The 16,591-nt window shown below is 48.9% G+C and overlaps 2 protein-coding genes and 1 pseudogene across 2 annotated transcripts; 1 reads left to right on the forward strand and 2 right to left on the reverse strand.

Moving 5' to 3' along the window:
* Positions 1-361: 361 nt before the first annotated feature.
* On the forward strand, positions 362-2,671 carry LOC123120814 (uncharacterized). Its single transcript, XM_044540805.1, has 4 exons — positions 362-1,058; positions 1,217-1,310; positions 1,949-2,190; positions 2,306-2,671. The coding sequence occupies exons 1-4, from the start codon at positions 531-533 to the stop codon at positions 2,669-2,671; spliced, it is 1,230 nt and encodes a 409-aa protein (XP_044396740.1). The 5' UTR covers positions 362-530.
* A 3,796-nt stretch (positions 2,672-6,467) lies between these two features.
* On the reverse strand, positions 6,468-11,711 carry LOC123120815 (uncharacterized; annotated as a pseudogene).
* A 2,842-nt stretch (positions 11,712-14,553) lies between these two features.
* Positions 14,554-15,949, reverse strand: LOC123125302 (NEP1-interacting protein 2). Its single transcript, XM_044545816.1, has 4 exons — positions 15,652-15,949; positions 15,366-15,547; positions 15,031-15,282; positions 14,554-14,930 (listed from the first exon to the last, which is right to left on the reverse strand). Exons 1-4 carry the CDS (start codon positions 15,719-15,721, stop codon positions 14,805-14,807), a joined length of 630 nt encoding a protein of 209 aa, XP_044401751.1. The 5' UTR covers positions 15,722-15,949; the 3' UTR covers positions 14,554-14,804.
* Positions 15,950-16,591: the final 642 nt, after the last annotated feature.

The raw sequence follows: 16,591 nt of genomic DNA on the forward strand, positions 1-16,591 counted from the left end.
TTAATCAACGAGTCAAATCTTTTGCCTCCCTTTAAAAATAAAATAAACGAGACGATCCTCCCTGCGAGCCTGCGACAGAGTCACGTCAACCTGAACTTTGACATGCTGAAGCGCGCGTCCGCGTACGCGCCGTCAAGGAGGAAGGCACCCTGTAGCAGAGGGCCTCACGCCGCTGCCACGAAACCGCGCTGACGCCAACCAGCAGAGGGCCTCGCCAGATCCGCCGCCCGCCGAAGGCCCGAAGCGCAAACCAACCGCGCGAGCAGCACGCTCGCCGTGGCCCGCATTCCCTTGGGACTCGGCGCGCCCGTCTAACGCGAACCAACCGCGACCTATTTCTTCACCCCTCCCGGCCTCTCCTCCCGCAGCCCCCGCGACCTATTTCTTCACCCCTAGGCCCCCACCTCGCCGGCGCAGCCGCCCCATCCATCCGTCGTCCACCCGCCATCGCCGCCCTTGGCACGTGCAGCGCGGATGCGCTGGTAGATGAATGAGGAGTGGCATCACGCTGCGCACGCGCCATCATCATAATGGCGGACCACCAGCAGCTGCTCCCGTCGTTGACGTGCAGGTGCAGCAACTGCGCCACCGAGCGCGCCGTCGTCTTCTGCTTGGCCGACGGCGCCAGGCTCTGCCTCGAGTGCGACGGCGCCGTGCACGGCGCCAGCGACCTCGCGGGCCTCCACTCGCGCGCCCCGCTCTGCGACGCCTGCTGCGCCGCGCCCGCCGCGCTCCGCTGCCAAACCGGCGCCCACCGTGCCACGCTCTGCGCCGGCTGCGCCGACGGCCGCGGCGGCGCCTCCCTCGTGGAGGTTTACACCGGCTGCCCCGCGCCCGCCGAGGTCCTCCGCACCCTCTCCGTCGACGCGCCGTCATCGTCGCAGGAGGACTTCGACGCCTGGCTCGCCCACAACCTCCCCCAAATCCTACAGGATGTTCAGGTACAACATCTACTGGGTTTATTTCCAAATTTCACTTCTTTTTTGCGCCAGTATGTGCAATTGAGGGAGACTTTTCTTGATGATCTTGTTTCTTGTGTGCCAAATCTTACATGGACAGTTTGATTGTGTGATACATTGTGTGTGATTCAGTGACTAAATTCAGTGGGTGGTGCTGCTATGTATCGATCAAGCGAATGATATAGAGAGGAGAGAATGATGACAATATAAAGTGAGTGAGAGAGTGTGAGTGATTAATGATCAAGGGAATGATATAGGTTTGGCACTACTACCTACATTGTATTGTAACAAAAGAAAGTGGGGACTGTGCTATCTGTGATGTAAAAAAGGAAGATTTCTTTCCTGATACATGTAATGGTGGATCGATGATCTAAGGATCATATGAATGATTAATGAAGGATAACATGTAATGGTGGGATCATATGAAATGATTAATGGAGGTTACCATGCATGTTCAGTTCTCCTCTCAATTTTTGTGGTACCTTCTAATCACAATTGAACGCATATGTTAGTTAGTTTGGCTGTATACATCACATAAAAAGCAAAAATGAATTCTAGAAAAATTAGACACGGATACTACAGAACCAGTGAACCCTCAAGAAACAAAAGGCACACCTGAAGGGTTTCTTTCTTTACAAAATGTAGTAACTTGAGTATGAAAAATGTGCAATTGCAATCTTGCCTTTTCAAGGAAAACAGGGGACTGCTAAATATGGATCGAGGCTAAGTATCGATCTTCCAAGTTAAAAATCTGAAAAATAACTTTCATTTAAGTAATGGAGTATATGGTAAAAGAAAGGATGTCTTTCTCTAGTTGAGTGAATTGTACAGAGGTAATTATAAATGAATCGTCTAAAAACCTTCATTGTTAGCACACAAAGCCAACAATGCTAGCTACAAGTGCCAAGATGGCTTCCGCCGCCTCGATGAATCGACGGCTAATTACGATTGAATATCTCTCTTACCTCTTAACTAGGATGGCGCATGAGTACTCATTGTGTTAATTTGTGGTGCTCTCACTACATTCATGGAGGATGGATCTCAGATCTACGATGCGAGTGGCACAACAACAATAGTAGGAGATCAAAGAGGCCCCAGCAGCAGTAGCTTCGTCTGTGATGATTGGAACAATGGCTGCTCAACTACCTGTGCTCCACAATGTTCTGTGCTTGAGAATACTAATGGAGTACTTGTTGGTCATCACTTAGCTGGGCCTTCACTCACTTTTGAGGTACATACATACATACCACTCATTCGCTCACTCACACTGCTAATTAACAAAATTAATTTGCATCCCAGTTATTTGGCAATGACAAATAACATTGCTTGGTTTAATTTCTTGGCAGCAACAGCAGCAGCTGCCACCGTCAATCTGCCACATCTCATCATCTTACAACCCATCAACATTATCGTGCCAGCCGACCATGACATCGACTACTCTTCTGCAATCCATGGGCAACGATCATCATCCATCGCTGCTCCTTGATGACTTCCCTACTTTCTACCCTGCCTTGCCCCTAATATCGCCGCCGCCACCACCGGAGAATGGCACTGGCTGTCATGATGCCAACCAGCCATCACAGATGCTGACCGCAGATGAGCAAGCAGCGGTGGCTCATCATCAGCAAGATCCGAGCACCGTTAGTAAGAAGAGAGAGGAAAGGGACAGGGCCAAGCAAAGGTACAACGAGAAGAAGAAGAACAGGAAGTAAGTCTGGATTAATTTTTCATTTGACAACTCTTCTATATACAGACAAAAAATGCAATTGATGCGAGTATGAATTTGAATTTGAAACAATTTTGCAGGTTCTGCAAGCAGATCATGTACGCGTCCCGAAAAGCAAGGGCGGACACACGAAAGCGAGTCAAGGGCAGATTCGCCAAGGCTACCAATGAGCACCAACACATACTACACTCAGATGCAGCATAAATTCACGATTGATTAGATCAGATCGATCCTTTTTCTTTCTTTTCCCTTTTTTTCTTATTCCTTTTGCATATAGACAGTGCATATACACAAAAATCAAACATCATTTTTTTCTGTGTAAATAATGTCTCAACACATTACAGTCAGTCATGCCTAGGTAGACCACTCTTCTCCACAGCACACAAATACATACCTTTAGCCCCTTTCTCAGTTTTTTTGCCATTTTTCTTCCCTTTTTTGATAGTTTGGGGCTCATTCCTTTTAGAGAGATAGTTTTGGGATGCATTCTTTTTAGGGAGGTACTTATGGTAACTGGTACCAAGATGTAATAATTCAGCCATTGTCTATGTGTACATACATAATAATCTCTTAAGCCTGGATAAATAAAATCATGTATTTTCATGCATTGCTAATGCTTGTATTCTCTGAAACTGCTGGTTCTTCAAAAAGATAAACAAGTGGCGGTGTGCATGCCTGCGATGTGAATCAAAAAAATTGGCTTTTTTCATATATGTTTATTATATTCTAAACATGTAAGAGCACTGAAGAAGAAGAAAAATAGACAAGATACACTCATTTGTGATCTGTTAAATAAAACGCAAATTCGTGCATAATTATTGCCATTTTCCCTTAAAATAATATGCATATTTGAAGGTGTTTCCGAAGATGGCTTTTGGACGATATGCATGGTGTGGACTATTTTTTATTTGTGGTCTGGATTATATCGAAGGCATCTTCTGGGCCGTAAAGTATGATCCTGAAATGGTCATCTGGAACACCTTCGATTGTTATATTTCGATGAACATTTCGTTTGCTCAATAAAGCATAGCATGTTCCTAAAAAAACATACCATGCATTGTAACCTCAATCACTTCTCAATCGCCATGGCCCATGAGAGTCTCTCTGTTTTACCTGCGCCTTTTCACCAGAGATTTTGTTGAAAAACAATGTCCATAATAGACCCATTGATCATATCCTGGGCATGATGGCTTCAACTGCCTATTCCTAAAGAAGTGCCGAAACAGAATAAAATGGGACTTGTTGTTTATGACGACTTCCATCAGGTCTTAATCAACCTACAATGCCGAAATCCCTAAGGTTCTCCCCAGAAATCACCAATGATTAGCTTTTTTTTAGGGCAACCAATGATTAGATGTTCATTTCCCTCCTAAACTCTAGCCTTAAACTTGTCACTAAACTCCTTGCCAGCAGATTGCAGAGGCTCATTAACCTCGTTCACAAAAACCAATATGGTTCACCCCGCAAAAAAAGGGGTTTCATCACTTGTAGGACCATCCAAGATTGCCTCGTTTGTATTTAGCAAAAAAACTCAGGAAACTATCGTGCTTACATTTTATTTTGGAAAGGCCTCATACACATTGATCACAACCCTATCACAGGGGTTTTGGAGCATCTGGGATTTGATGGGCATAACTCCATCCTTTCCACCAGTTACATGTTTTCTACTTCTTAATGATGTCCCTAGAAAGAAATTCATTATCGTCGTGGGATCAGACAAGGTAACACTCTCACATCTTCTCTTTGTCATTGCCTACCTCCTCCCATGTGTCGCTAATAAAGCCTATCAATCTTGCTCAAGCTCCCCTCACAATCCCAAACATCGAATTGCCCATAATCTAGTACATTGGTGCCACTGTGCTATTAATCCGCCTGGCAATTATTTTGCCTCAAAGGCATTTCATAATCTTATTATGGTCAACCACTGTTCTCAGTCAACTTTCAAAAGGCATGCCTCCTTACTATCAACGTCTCTTATGGGAAAACGCTTAATCTTACTAATCTTTTTGGTTGGCGGTGGGTAGTTTCCCCTTCACATACCTTGCCTCCCTCTTGGTCTGAATAAGCCAAGAACCAGGAACTACGCCTCTTTTTGAGAGTGTCACCTCATGCTCATCTTTCCTCCTCCTTGGCTGCATAATCTTAATTACTCCCTTTGTAAAGAAATGTAAGAGAGTTTAGATCACTACTTTAGTGATCTAAACACTCTTATATTTCTTTACGGAGGGAGTTCTAAATATATTCTTAGGTCAACCAACCTTCTTCCTCAACACCCTCAAGATCCTTCAAGATGTCATTGACCCCATTGATAAATTCAGATGCAACGTTTAAGGGGCAAAAAGGAGACCTCTGGTAATCCTAAACCATCGGCAGTTTGGGATTTAGTTTGCAAGCCAAATGATAAAGGTGGATTTGGAATAGTAAACCTCCCCATTCATATTGTCACTATTTTTCTCAACTCAAAATATAAATGTGCAGTCTTTGCTCGAGTGCCTAGCTCTAGCCTTTCAAATGTATCAAAGGATAGGCTCAACACTAGAGACATGCCTCTTAAGGAAAACATTCTACTAGCTATAAATAACCATTGATGTGTCCTTTGCTCTAACGATACAGTTGAAAGAAGGGATGATCTCTTCAATGTGATTGATTAGGTCTCTTACAATCCCCCCCCCCCCCCCGAAGTTTCATTGTTGAAATCAGATTAAACAACAGAGGACCGAAAGCCTGATATTATTCTTTGCACAAACCATCTTAATTTTTGATTTTGCATACCCATCCATCTGGTACTAAGCAAGCAAGTGACCTCCAAATGTATAGACCCTAAGACACCATGGCATATGGGTTGGCAGCCAATTAACATGATGATATCTATGAGTTATAGCCTTGTTCAATCTATTTTATTAAAAGGTTCTTTAGAATCTTAAAGAAAGTCATCATATATTATGCAATGTTACTTAAGCCGGGCCTCTATAAAACTAATTTACAACCTGCAGGCCAAATACCCAACTTGTTTTCTACTTTATCCTAAACCCTGGCATGGACAGCCCAGCCCGACGACCCGGCCCGAAAAACCCGGGCCGGGCTTGACGTTCGGGTCGGGCTCGAGCTTTGTTTTGTAGCCCAAAAGATAGTTCAGGCCGGGCTCAGGCTTCAATTTTTCTGTATTTCAGGCCGGGCTTTCGGGCTTCGGGCTGGGCTTGCACGTGCGTGTACTAAAAAACAGCATTCAGGCCGGGCTTTCAAGCTTCGGGCTTGATTTCGGGCCGGACTCGGGCTTGAAAACAAGGAGTATTTTGGGATTCGGGCCGGGCTCGGGATTGGGAAATGAAGGTCGGGCTTTTACAAGCCCGGCCCGACGTTTGCCCAGGTTTACTTTATCCTCTCTTTTTCTCTAAACTCTGTTCCTAAGCTTAGTGTTTTGAATAGAAATCTCCAAATATTTCATTGGGAAACCCCCTACAGCACGGGTAAAATTTTCTTTATATACTACTCCCTCCGTTTCGAATTATTTGTCGCAGGTATGGATGTATCTAGATGTATTTTAGTTCTAGATACATCCATTTCTGTGACGAGTAATTTGGAACGGAGGGAGTATACTACTACTTCAGTCAGCCCAAACTTCTCCAATCTAAACAAACAATTTCACTTTTACGACAGGAATCCTCAGACCCGGGAAATGTTCAAAATAGCACTGATACAATCCAATAAGCCGAGCAGTAAACGATTACAAACAAAAACAATTAAAGATCTTAAAAATGGACAAGCTGGTTACCACTTTATGCCTACAGAAGAATAACGGACCCTGATACTCCATCCTCAAGGAACATCACAATAAACGGCAGAATTGAGAACCTGGGACACCGCCATGGATATCTCCAAGCCACGGCAGCTAGGATAAACAAGCTTCGATCGACGATCGTAGGTGGCCACGGCTGCTGGTAGGCGTACTCCGTGGCGTGGTGCTTGTTCTGGAGCGCGTCGTACTCCCCGTTGTCGTGCAAGACGGAAGAGGTAAACTCGGCGGCGTCCTTGTCCAGAGTAAGAACAATGTTGTCCCCGGCCGTCCAGTAGGCGAACCCGTCGTCGCTCCGTGTATCCTATGCGCAGTGTGCGGTGCTGCTGCGTCCGGCGCCGGAGGTCCAGCGGCCCCCGGGAGCGGACGAGAAGGCGCAGGCCCTGACGAATGACGATACTATGCCCACGGCAATAGAGCGCGCACGTCACCCTGAAGTTTGACATACTGAAGCGCGTGCCCGCGGTGTAACGCCCACAATGCGGTTATATCTCCCACGTGTCGATGCACGACTTAGAGGCATAACCGCATAGTGGTTTTGTCGCAAGAAGGGTCATCTTCACACAATCCCATGTAATAAACAAGAATGGGATAAAGAGTTGGCTTACAATCGCCACTTCACACAATACATGAATATAAATCATACATCATCCAAATACAAACATATAGACTGACTACGGTCAAAATCCAGATGAAAATAAGATAACCCCAAATGCTAGATCCCCGATCGTCTCAACTGGGCTCCACTACTGATCATCAGGAAAAGACACATAGTAACGACCACGTTCCTCGTCGAACTTCCACTTGAGATCGACCCCATCGTCTGCACCGGCATCGTCGGCACCTGCAACTGTTTTGGTAGAATCTGTGAGTCACGAGGACTCAGCAATCTCACACCCGCGAGATCAAGACTATTTAAGCTTATAGGAAAGGGAGGTGTAATGAGGTGGAGCTGCAGCGGCAATAAGCATAATGGTGGCTAACATACGCAAGAGAGAGCGAGAAGAGAAGCAACGGAGCGGTCGTCATCTAGCAATGACCAAGAAGTGATCCTGAACACCTACTTACGTCATACATAACACAGACCGTGTTCACTTCCCGGACTCCGCCGAGAAGAGACCATCACGGCTACACACGCAGTTGATGTATTTTAATTGGGGTCAAGTGACAAGTTCTTTACAACCGGACATTAACAAATTCCCATCTGCCTCATAACCGCGGGCACGGCTTTCGAAAGATAATACCCTGCAGGGGTGTCCCAACTTAGCCCATCATAAGCTCTCACGGTCAACGAAGGATAAACCTTCTCCCGGAAAGACCCGATCAGTCTCGGAATCCCGGTTTACAAGACATCTCGACAATGGTAAAACAAGACCAGCAAAGCCGCCCGAATGTGCCGACAAATCCCGATAGGAGCTGCACATGTCTCGTTCTCAGGGCACACCGGATTGTCCAAGCTTCCGATAGGCCAGACCAGAGTTGCCCCTGGTGGCCACCGGCGACTGACAGTTTGGACCAATACTCAGAGGAGCACTGGCCCGGGGGTTTAAAATAAAGATGACCCTCGGGCTCTAGAAAACCCGGGGGAAAAAGGCATAGGTCGCAAATGGTAAAACCAAGGTTGGGCCTTGCTGGAGCAGTTTTATTCAAGGCGAACTGTCAAGGGGGTCCCATAAATCACCCGACCGCGTAAGGAACGCAAACTCAAGCAACATAATACCGGTATGACAGTAACTAGGGCGGCAAGAGTGGAACAAAACACCAGGCATAAGGCCGAGCCTTCCACCCTTTACCAAAATATATAGATGCATTAATATAATAAGAGATATTGTGATATCCCAACATATCCATGTTCCAACATGGAACAAACTTCAACTTCACCTGCAACTAGCAACGCTATAAGAAGGGCTGAGCAAAAGGGGTAACTTAGCCAAACAACGGTTTGCTAGGAAAGGATGGTTAGAGGCTGACATGGCAATATGGGAGGCATGATATAACAAGTGATAGGTAGCGCAGCATGGCAATAGAGCGAACAACTAGCAAAGCAAAGATAGAAGTGATTTCGAGGGGTGGTCATCTTGCCTGCAAGGTTCTCAGAGTTGTCGAAAGCTTGATCCTCGTAAGCGTACTCAACAGGTTCCTCGTTCACGAACTTGTCTCCCGGCTCTACCCAAGACAAGAACACAAGCAAGGGAACCACAATCAATCACGAGAAATGCACAAGCAACATGATGCAAAACATGTATGATATGCGAGATATGATATGCGATGCATATGCGTGCTCCGGAAGGAAAATGATGAACAAGGAAGTAACTTGGCAAACCAAGCATGCCACTGGAAATATGAGATGATTTCGGTCGAAATCGATATAAAGATCACCGGAAACGGATGCACGGTTTGCAAATGGCAATCAAGACAAGAATGACACGAATCTGCGATTGACAGCATGATAGCGCTTAAAATGCAACAAGCAACAATGCTACAGCACTGCAACATAGCAAAAAAGCATATGGCAGTAGTCTACAGGAGATGCTTGACAAAAGATGAACACTGAGCTACGGCTAGATCACAACATATCAAGCTCAAACAAGCATGGCAAAAGTGCAAAAGATAACAGGATCACAGACTTGGTGAAAAACTGGACATGGCAGAAAACAGCATCAGGTAGCAATGTTCAGAGCATGAAATCAACATGCTACAGGAACTTAACATAGCAAAACAAGCCATGGCAGTGTTCTACTACAAGCACATGACAAAAGTTCCTTACTAACCATAAGCCAAAAAGGATCAGAAGATATGATGGCAAGCATGTAAACATAGCAAGTTTCGTTATCAGGTTTCAGACTTGGCAGAAAACAGAGCATGGCAGACATAATAATATGTAGGCCTTTTTGTGAGCTTTATGCACTCACTACACAGCAACGCATGACAAACCAAGCACACCTACAGCAAGATGGCATGTTTATGAAGCTATCCATGGCAAGAACACAAGCATAACATGTATGGATCAACTACAACAAGCTTGGCAAAATTGCATATCATGTTAAGAATATGCCAGAAATATTTTATAGCAAAAGTAGAGCAAGATTGAGTCATGCTATGGCACCCCATAATTGAAAACAATTGCAGGAATGGATTAACTACAACTATAGCTACAAAACATCCTTAATGAACATCTCCAAAATATGCATGGATCTCTCTGTAGCATCAAGTTTACATGGCAACAAAATAACAGCAGACGAGGACTTAGAGAAATCACCAAGTCCCTGAAATCAGAAACATTACGGAGCCTACTTTGCATGCTTGCGCTTGTCACCACAGAGATCACAAAAATAGATGGACTACACCACTGGAAACATGGCATGGCATACTTCAAAACATATGTAGAGCTCATGCTCATAAGATGCACAGATTAAATGATACAAAAATGACAAATCTCCAAGTTCTGATAAGAACCAGAGAATAACAGCAACTAGCCCTTTTCCAACAGAGGTTTGGGCATCAAGATTACCTCTAATGAATATGGTGCAATTGAACAAAATGTAGAGCATCACGATACGAACTATTTGACATATTACACGTGCAAATCAAAGTTACATGCAAGGAGTTATGGCATCACGAACATGGCGAGATGCTGTAAAAATTGCAGGACTTAGAAAAAATAGAGGGGGCTCGGGGGAAAAGTCAACGCCGGTTATACCGATCGGATCTGACGATGCTCGTGCTCGCCCTCGTCGGCGGCGATGGAGGGAAGGCGAGGCGCGGCCAGAGGAGAGGAGGAGGGAGGCCGACGGGCGCGGGGGAGAGGCGGCGCCGGCGGAGGCGGTGCGGGCCGGCGACGAGGAGGCGTGGACGACGGTGAGTGGCGGCGGAGCACGGCGGGCGGCGGGCGGCCGTGGCGGCGCCGGCGACCGGGCGCGGCGGCGGCGCGGGCCAGGTGCGGCGGCGCGCACGGGAGGCGGGCGGCGGCGGGCGCGCGGGCCGCGCTGGCCAGCTGCGGGCCGGGCGAGCCGCGGCGGCGGACGAGAGCGACGGCGACACGTGGCGGCGGCGGTGCAGGAATTTCGTCCGGCGCCGGACGGACGTGTCCGGCGCGCGGAGGGACGAAGCTAGGGTTTAGACTGCGATTCGTATACAGGAGGTCTCACATATTTATAGGTAGAGGGAGCTAGGAGGCTCCAAATGAGGTGCGGTTTTCGCCCACACGATCGTGATCGAACGACCTAGAGCATGGAAGAGAGTTTGGTGGGTTTTGGGCTGGTTTTAGAGGGGGGGTTTTGCTGGACACTGAAATGGACTTGACGGATGCCCGGTTTAGCCGTTGGAGTACCAAACGACCTCCAAATGGAACGAAACTTGACAAGCCTTGGTCCATTCCAGAAAGTTTGACACCCGCACACGAGAGAAAACAAGAGGGGTGCACCGGAGGAGATAGGAGCGCCGGATTGGAAAACGGACAACGGGGAAAATGCTCGGATGCAAGAGACGAAGACGTATGCAAATGCAACGCACATGATGACATGGATATGAAATGCATGACATGACAAAATACAAAACGAAAGACAAAACCCGACAACGGAGGAAAAATCATAACACATAGCCGGAAATGGCAAGAGTCGGAGTTACAAATATGGCAAGTTACATCCGAGGTGTTACACGCGGCCTCGTCGGCGTCGCCGTCGAGGAGGAAGGCACCCAGGAAGTCCCCACCGTGGAACCACGCCGAGTCAGGGAGCACCCTGTAGCGCCGCGTCAGGGGATCGCATATGACGAGGCGTTGCCACGCTGCGTCGAGGAGGAGGAGGAGGAAGCCGCTCCGGCTGTCGAGGAGCTCCGAGCAACAATCACTATATTGCCCCCGTGGGAGGAGTCGAGCGCGAACTTCCGAGTGGCGACGGGGCGCGCCCACGGCGAGGAGGAGGGGAGGAAGACGGGGTTACAGCCAGGCGGACGCGGATGCTGGTAGCGCCCATCGACGCGGTAGTGGCCGGCAACGCAGGCAGACGACGCGCCGTGGGGAGAGCCGAACCTGCGGAGGACGCGGCCGTCGTCGCCCGCGGTTACGCGGCGCCAGCGCCTGCAGGCGCACGCGGCGCGGACGAGGTGGAGATGCGAGGGGAGGCGCAGGAACACCCGCTCGAGAAGATCGTCGTGGATGGCGTCAATCGCGGTCGGCGGCGCCGCTTTCCTCCGGGAATTCTTGCGGCGGCCGCCCCCCATGGCGACACGGCGAAAGATCTGTGCGTAACTTTGGGTTTGGGTTGAGATCCAAGAGAGTCGGTCAAATCCAACTAATCATGCATGCATGCATGCATGACCTCTTCTCAGAACTCTCACACGGTACAATATCTCCATCTTTGTGAGCTTATGTAGTTCACGCACACGCACACGCACTCCATCCCTGGTATAAGAGTACCCGAAGCATGGGCATCGGAAGATGGGATTTGGATTCGGCCGCTCGCCTCCCCGCTATTAATTTCTTTGACCGAATATTGTTGCCTCGTTTTTACGAAGTCATCGTAGGCATCTCATCATCGACGGGAACATCTCCTCCCACTGAATGCGCATCACCGGAAATCCTGAAATAAATTTAGAAATAAATGTGAGCATCAGAATTAAAACTTTGATAGGCTGGGGATATCACAGTCCCTCTAACCATCCAACCACAGGTTGGTTCGCATATTGTGCCTCGTTTGGTCATTGAAATTCCTCCCACGCAAAAGTCTCTCATGTGAACCAATAAGTGGGTAATTTGCACGAATGTCTTCTCGTGTGAAAATGGGGCAACACGAGAAGGATTACAAGCGCCGAGAGAATTATTCACAAAAGCAAAATACGGTTTTTGATTACCAAAGTGCTCCCCTCGAGGAGTAAAACTAACATAGCGAACCTTTAAGGCTTCGTTTGGTTCATAGAAATTTTATAGGAATTGTAAAGGATGAAAACTTTATAGAAAAAAAATCTTTGAAGCCCTCTGGTTTGTAGGAATGGATTTTTATTTCTATGCAAGATACTTCCTCCTTTTCGGTTTATTGGGCTCATCTCATTTTCTTGGTTTTTCTATATTACAAGTCTTAGGCTAGTCATAGTGGGGAGTAACTTAGATTAGTGTCATGCATATGAGACTAGTCTAAGTTACTATCTTCATAATGCAAAGTAACATAATGGTAGTATCATAGATGGCTTCATTTATTAGCTCGTAGACTCATCTTGTCTTAGAAAGCGCTATGTTATAATAACATATTATGTTACCACCTCTCATTAATTACTTGCCACATAAGCAGAATTTTCTTGAAGTGCGCTATGTTACTTTGCATTTCAAGGCCCAGTCCACTGTTCAAGTTGCTTACTAGTGTAGCATAGAGTTCTAGGTGGAAGTTTAACTTAACAGTCTCCACTGTAGTACCGGTATATAAAACAGTATTTTGGAACCAAAGGCGAATTTTGTGTGCCTCTGGGATCTGGTGGGGGATTGCTGGAATTTTGTCTATTTTGGGCCTAGCCCAATAGCAGTTTCAGAAATTCCTAATAAATCTTAGGGAGCCACGCAGCCCATTCGTGCAAAGCAAGAGGTGGAACTAAAGTTTAGTCTCACATTGCTATTTTAGAGGGAGTTGGACCTCTTTATAAGGGAGGCTCTTTCTCCACATGTATGAGGATGAGAACAAGAGGGACATCCACGCGCGCTCCTCCTCCGCCGCCCGCCTCGACGCGCCGCGCCGCGCCGCGGGAATGAGCCGAGCCGATGTCTAAATTTTTGCCACGCACTACGGGTATACGAAAGGCCACTCGGGAGGTGGAAAGTTTTTGCTGTAGTGGATATTGAATACGAACGCTGCACCCTTCGGCTGCTGCCTGTTCGTTTCGTCTCCCGCGTTCCCTTCAGCTCTCGGCGCAGCCTCTCGCCTCCTTCTCTTGCGCCTATAAAAGGGAGGTCGCTCCTCTCAGAGAGATGCACCAGAACTTCTTCCTCTCGCCACCGGTTCCAATCTCTGAGCTGCGGATGTCTTCCTCATCCCGGCTTGCGGCGTGCACCACGAGTCGGGACAGTAGGCCTCCGAAACCGCATCTCTTCGAGTCCTGTATGGGAGAAGGGTGATAAGGTTTTTGGGGAGCGCTCAGCGCGACTACTGATTTCTTCGTCACGGACGCCCCGGACTCCGACGACTACTTCCCCGACGACGAATTCTTCCCCGACGTCGACAACCTCCTCGACGACATGGCTGGCGAGGACACCGACCCCAAGTCCAGTGCAACTGCTGCTGCTGTCCCGTATGTGTTCTTCTCCTTTCTGTTCGAGGTCCTGCCACAGTTCCTTGTTCTGTTGTTTGCCCTATATATGTTAGGTTCTACTTCATATATGAAACTTGTCCTACTGTCTGCTCTAGATAAACTTGGTTACAGTTCATATATGCAGATGTTATTTACCTTCTCTCTGTCGGATCGCATGACTAGTTTTATCACTGTTATATTAGTCATGCTTTATCTAATATTTCTGTTAATAAAATCATTTGGTAAATTGCTCATATTTCCAACACGTAGGACACGGTCCCATCCCGGACCACATTTTCTTTTTCTTTATTCATTCTTTCTTTCTCTCTCTTTATTTTCACCAATCACGTGCAAGTGACCGGACATATGAGTAAGAAAATGAGGATTGTGGTTGCGCGGATGGACAAATAGGGGATCAAAATGAACACGCCCGGTCACGCGCGTTTGGGGATGTTTAAGGGGTCGAATTAGAGGTATGTGGTTGTAGATGCTCTAAGAGCCTGGGAAAAGGCGACGTTGAGAGCATCCAGTGGATCACGGACGACGCTTGATTAAGTCTTAATCGACTGAGATTTAGCAATCCCGTTCACGGAAAGAAAGAGATGAGTAGTTGTCGGAGACTGGAGTGGTCATTTTCGAGCGCCCTGGTCGGGATGTAATGTAACCCGGCTAGTTAGTTAGGTTTTTTTTAAGTACAGTTAGTTAGGTTGTTAATCAATGTGATCTCGTCCGTTCGTTCGTTCGCCTCTCGCCATCTCAGCGACAAACAGGGAGTTGGTTGCAGAAATGCTGCGGCCCTGCCTGTACCAGGAGTGAGACATCACCACAAATTGAGCGGTACGTATAGCTCAGCTCAGCATCTGCATCTTTCTTTCTGTACAACGACACAAAAAAACACATTTCTCGTGGGAAAATTTATCTTTCGTCACGAGAGAGGACTCCATAGTCCTCTGCTTCGTGAGACCCATGTACTACTACTACGCTTCATCTGCGGCAACGCCGCCGTACGTCGTTCCTCCGTTTGTTTGCTCCCCGGCGGCGGCGGGGGGATAGGCTAGTAGACGGCGTGGCGGCACATGGGGCAGTGGGGCTTCCACAGGAGCCAGCTGTCGATGCACGCCAGGTGGAACACGTGGCCGCACGCCGGCAGCCTCCTGGAGCTCTCGCCGGCCTGGAACTCCTGAGCAGGACAAGAACATTATCCCGTCAGCTAATCAATGGCACGCACATTGGCGCTATACTATCACTAGCTCGGACGAGAAGCTAGCTGTAGCACTGACATGGAGGCAGATGGGGCAGGTGGTGTGCTGCCCCGCGCCCGCGGTCTCCTTGGTGAGCACCGTCGCCGGGAGGCTCTCGACGGCGGCCCTCCGCGCGGCCGTCACCGGGCCGGAGCTCGGCTCGAAGAGGTCGCCTCGCGACGAGTGGTGCTGCTGCAGCGCCTCGATCTGGCTGTCCAGCGCGCCGCTTATGGCCGGGAACACCGAGCCGCGCAGGAGGCGGCCGGCCGCCACGCTCCGGAGCACCAGCCGCTGCAAAATGAAACTCCATAAATTAATTGTTAATGTTGATCAATGGCGATCCAATCTCCAACATGGCGACCAGCGAAGCGTACCGTGCGTTTGATGCGCTCGTCCATGGAGCAGTCGCCGCAGGTCCATATCCTGAGGAGGGAGTCGGCGAGCTCCACGGAAACGAGGGCGCCGGTGACCGCCCCGACCACCACGCCCTGCAGCAGTCCGTCCTCGTTAACGAAGCCCCACAGGAGGCCGAGCATGCCGCCGATCACCGTACCGGCTGCACACAAATGCACCTCGGTTAATCAATCGCCATAAGATCGTCTAATTATGGCGCAAAAATAAGACAGAGAAGAATGTAACATGATGTGCGGCCGCACGTACCTGCGCCGAAGGCGGCCACAACGAGCGAGCGCGCCAGCCCGCCGGCTGCTCTGGTGGCCACGTCGAGCATGTTGCTGCTACGTTCACGTACGAAGGACCGGAGCCTAAGGAGTTTGTGACGGACGTATTGCGATGGTCGTCGATGGAGATCGAGCACGCACGTACGTAGCTATCGACACGGAGGCGGAATGGAGGAGAAGATAGAGGACGCGTGCACATATATATGCGGAGGGCCTGCGGCGTGCAGTAACACGCGACAGCGGGATGTCGTTGCTCCGGGCGCTCCCCGTCGACGTCGAGGGCGGGCGAGGCGGCCCCAAGCAAGCACGAATGGAGTTAAGAGGGCATCTGATCTGAGGGTACCGAAGCAAGCAAGCGCGACGGCACAGGGAGGGCACCGGGCGGACGAGGGGTACAGGAGAGGACCTCTCCCCGTCGCTGGGGGTTGGGGGCGTTGGTTGCGCTTTTCCCCGCCCGGCCGGGACCGGGACCGCGCCGCATGCATGCATGCACGGATGGGATTTGCTTTGCCGATTGGTATACGTCGATTAGAGTGACGATGCACAGAGAATCAAAGAAGCGGTTGATGCGCACGACCTGTGCTCTCATGTAGTACCTTGCACCCAACTGTGTACGTCCAAATTGGAGTTCGAGCGATCGCCGGCCAGACGACAGCAACTTGTCGCCGCCCCGGCCGCTCCGCGTCTACGTCGGGGACCGGCGAGGCGAGCCGTTCCTATGTACGGATGGATGGAGCTTGGAGGAGGCAGGCATGATCAGCCAAGGCAGGCCGGTGCTCATTAATGAGCGGGCACCGGGACAAGGGACCTCCTGTCTGCCCGACTGATATATTGATATGTATCGCCTGTTGCGATTTTTTTTTCTTTGAGTCTCGCTTTAAGCGAGACGATAGCTTGCTCTAGCTGAAGGAATTTTGCTG

The sequence above is a fragment of the Triticum aestivum genome, chromosome 5D, assembly GCF_018294505.1.
Source record: "Triticum aestivum cultivar Chinese Spring chromosome 5D, IWGSC CS RefSeq v2.1, whole genome shotgun sequence".
Lineage (NCBI taxonomy): Eukaryota > Viridiplantae > Streptophyta > Magnoliopsida > Poales > Poaceae > Triticum > Triticum aestivum.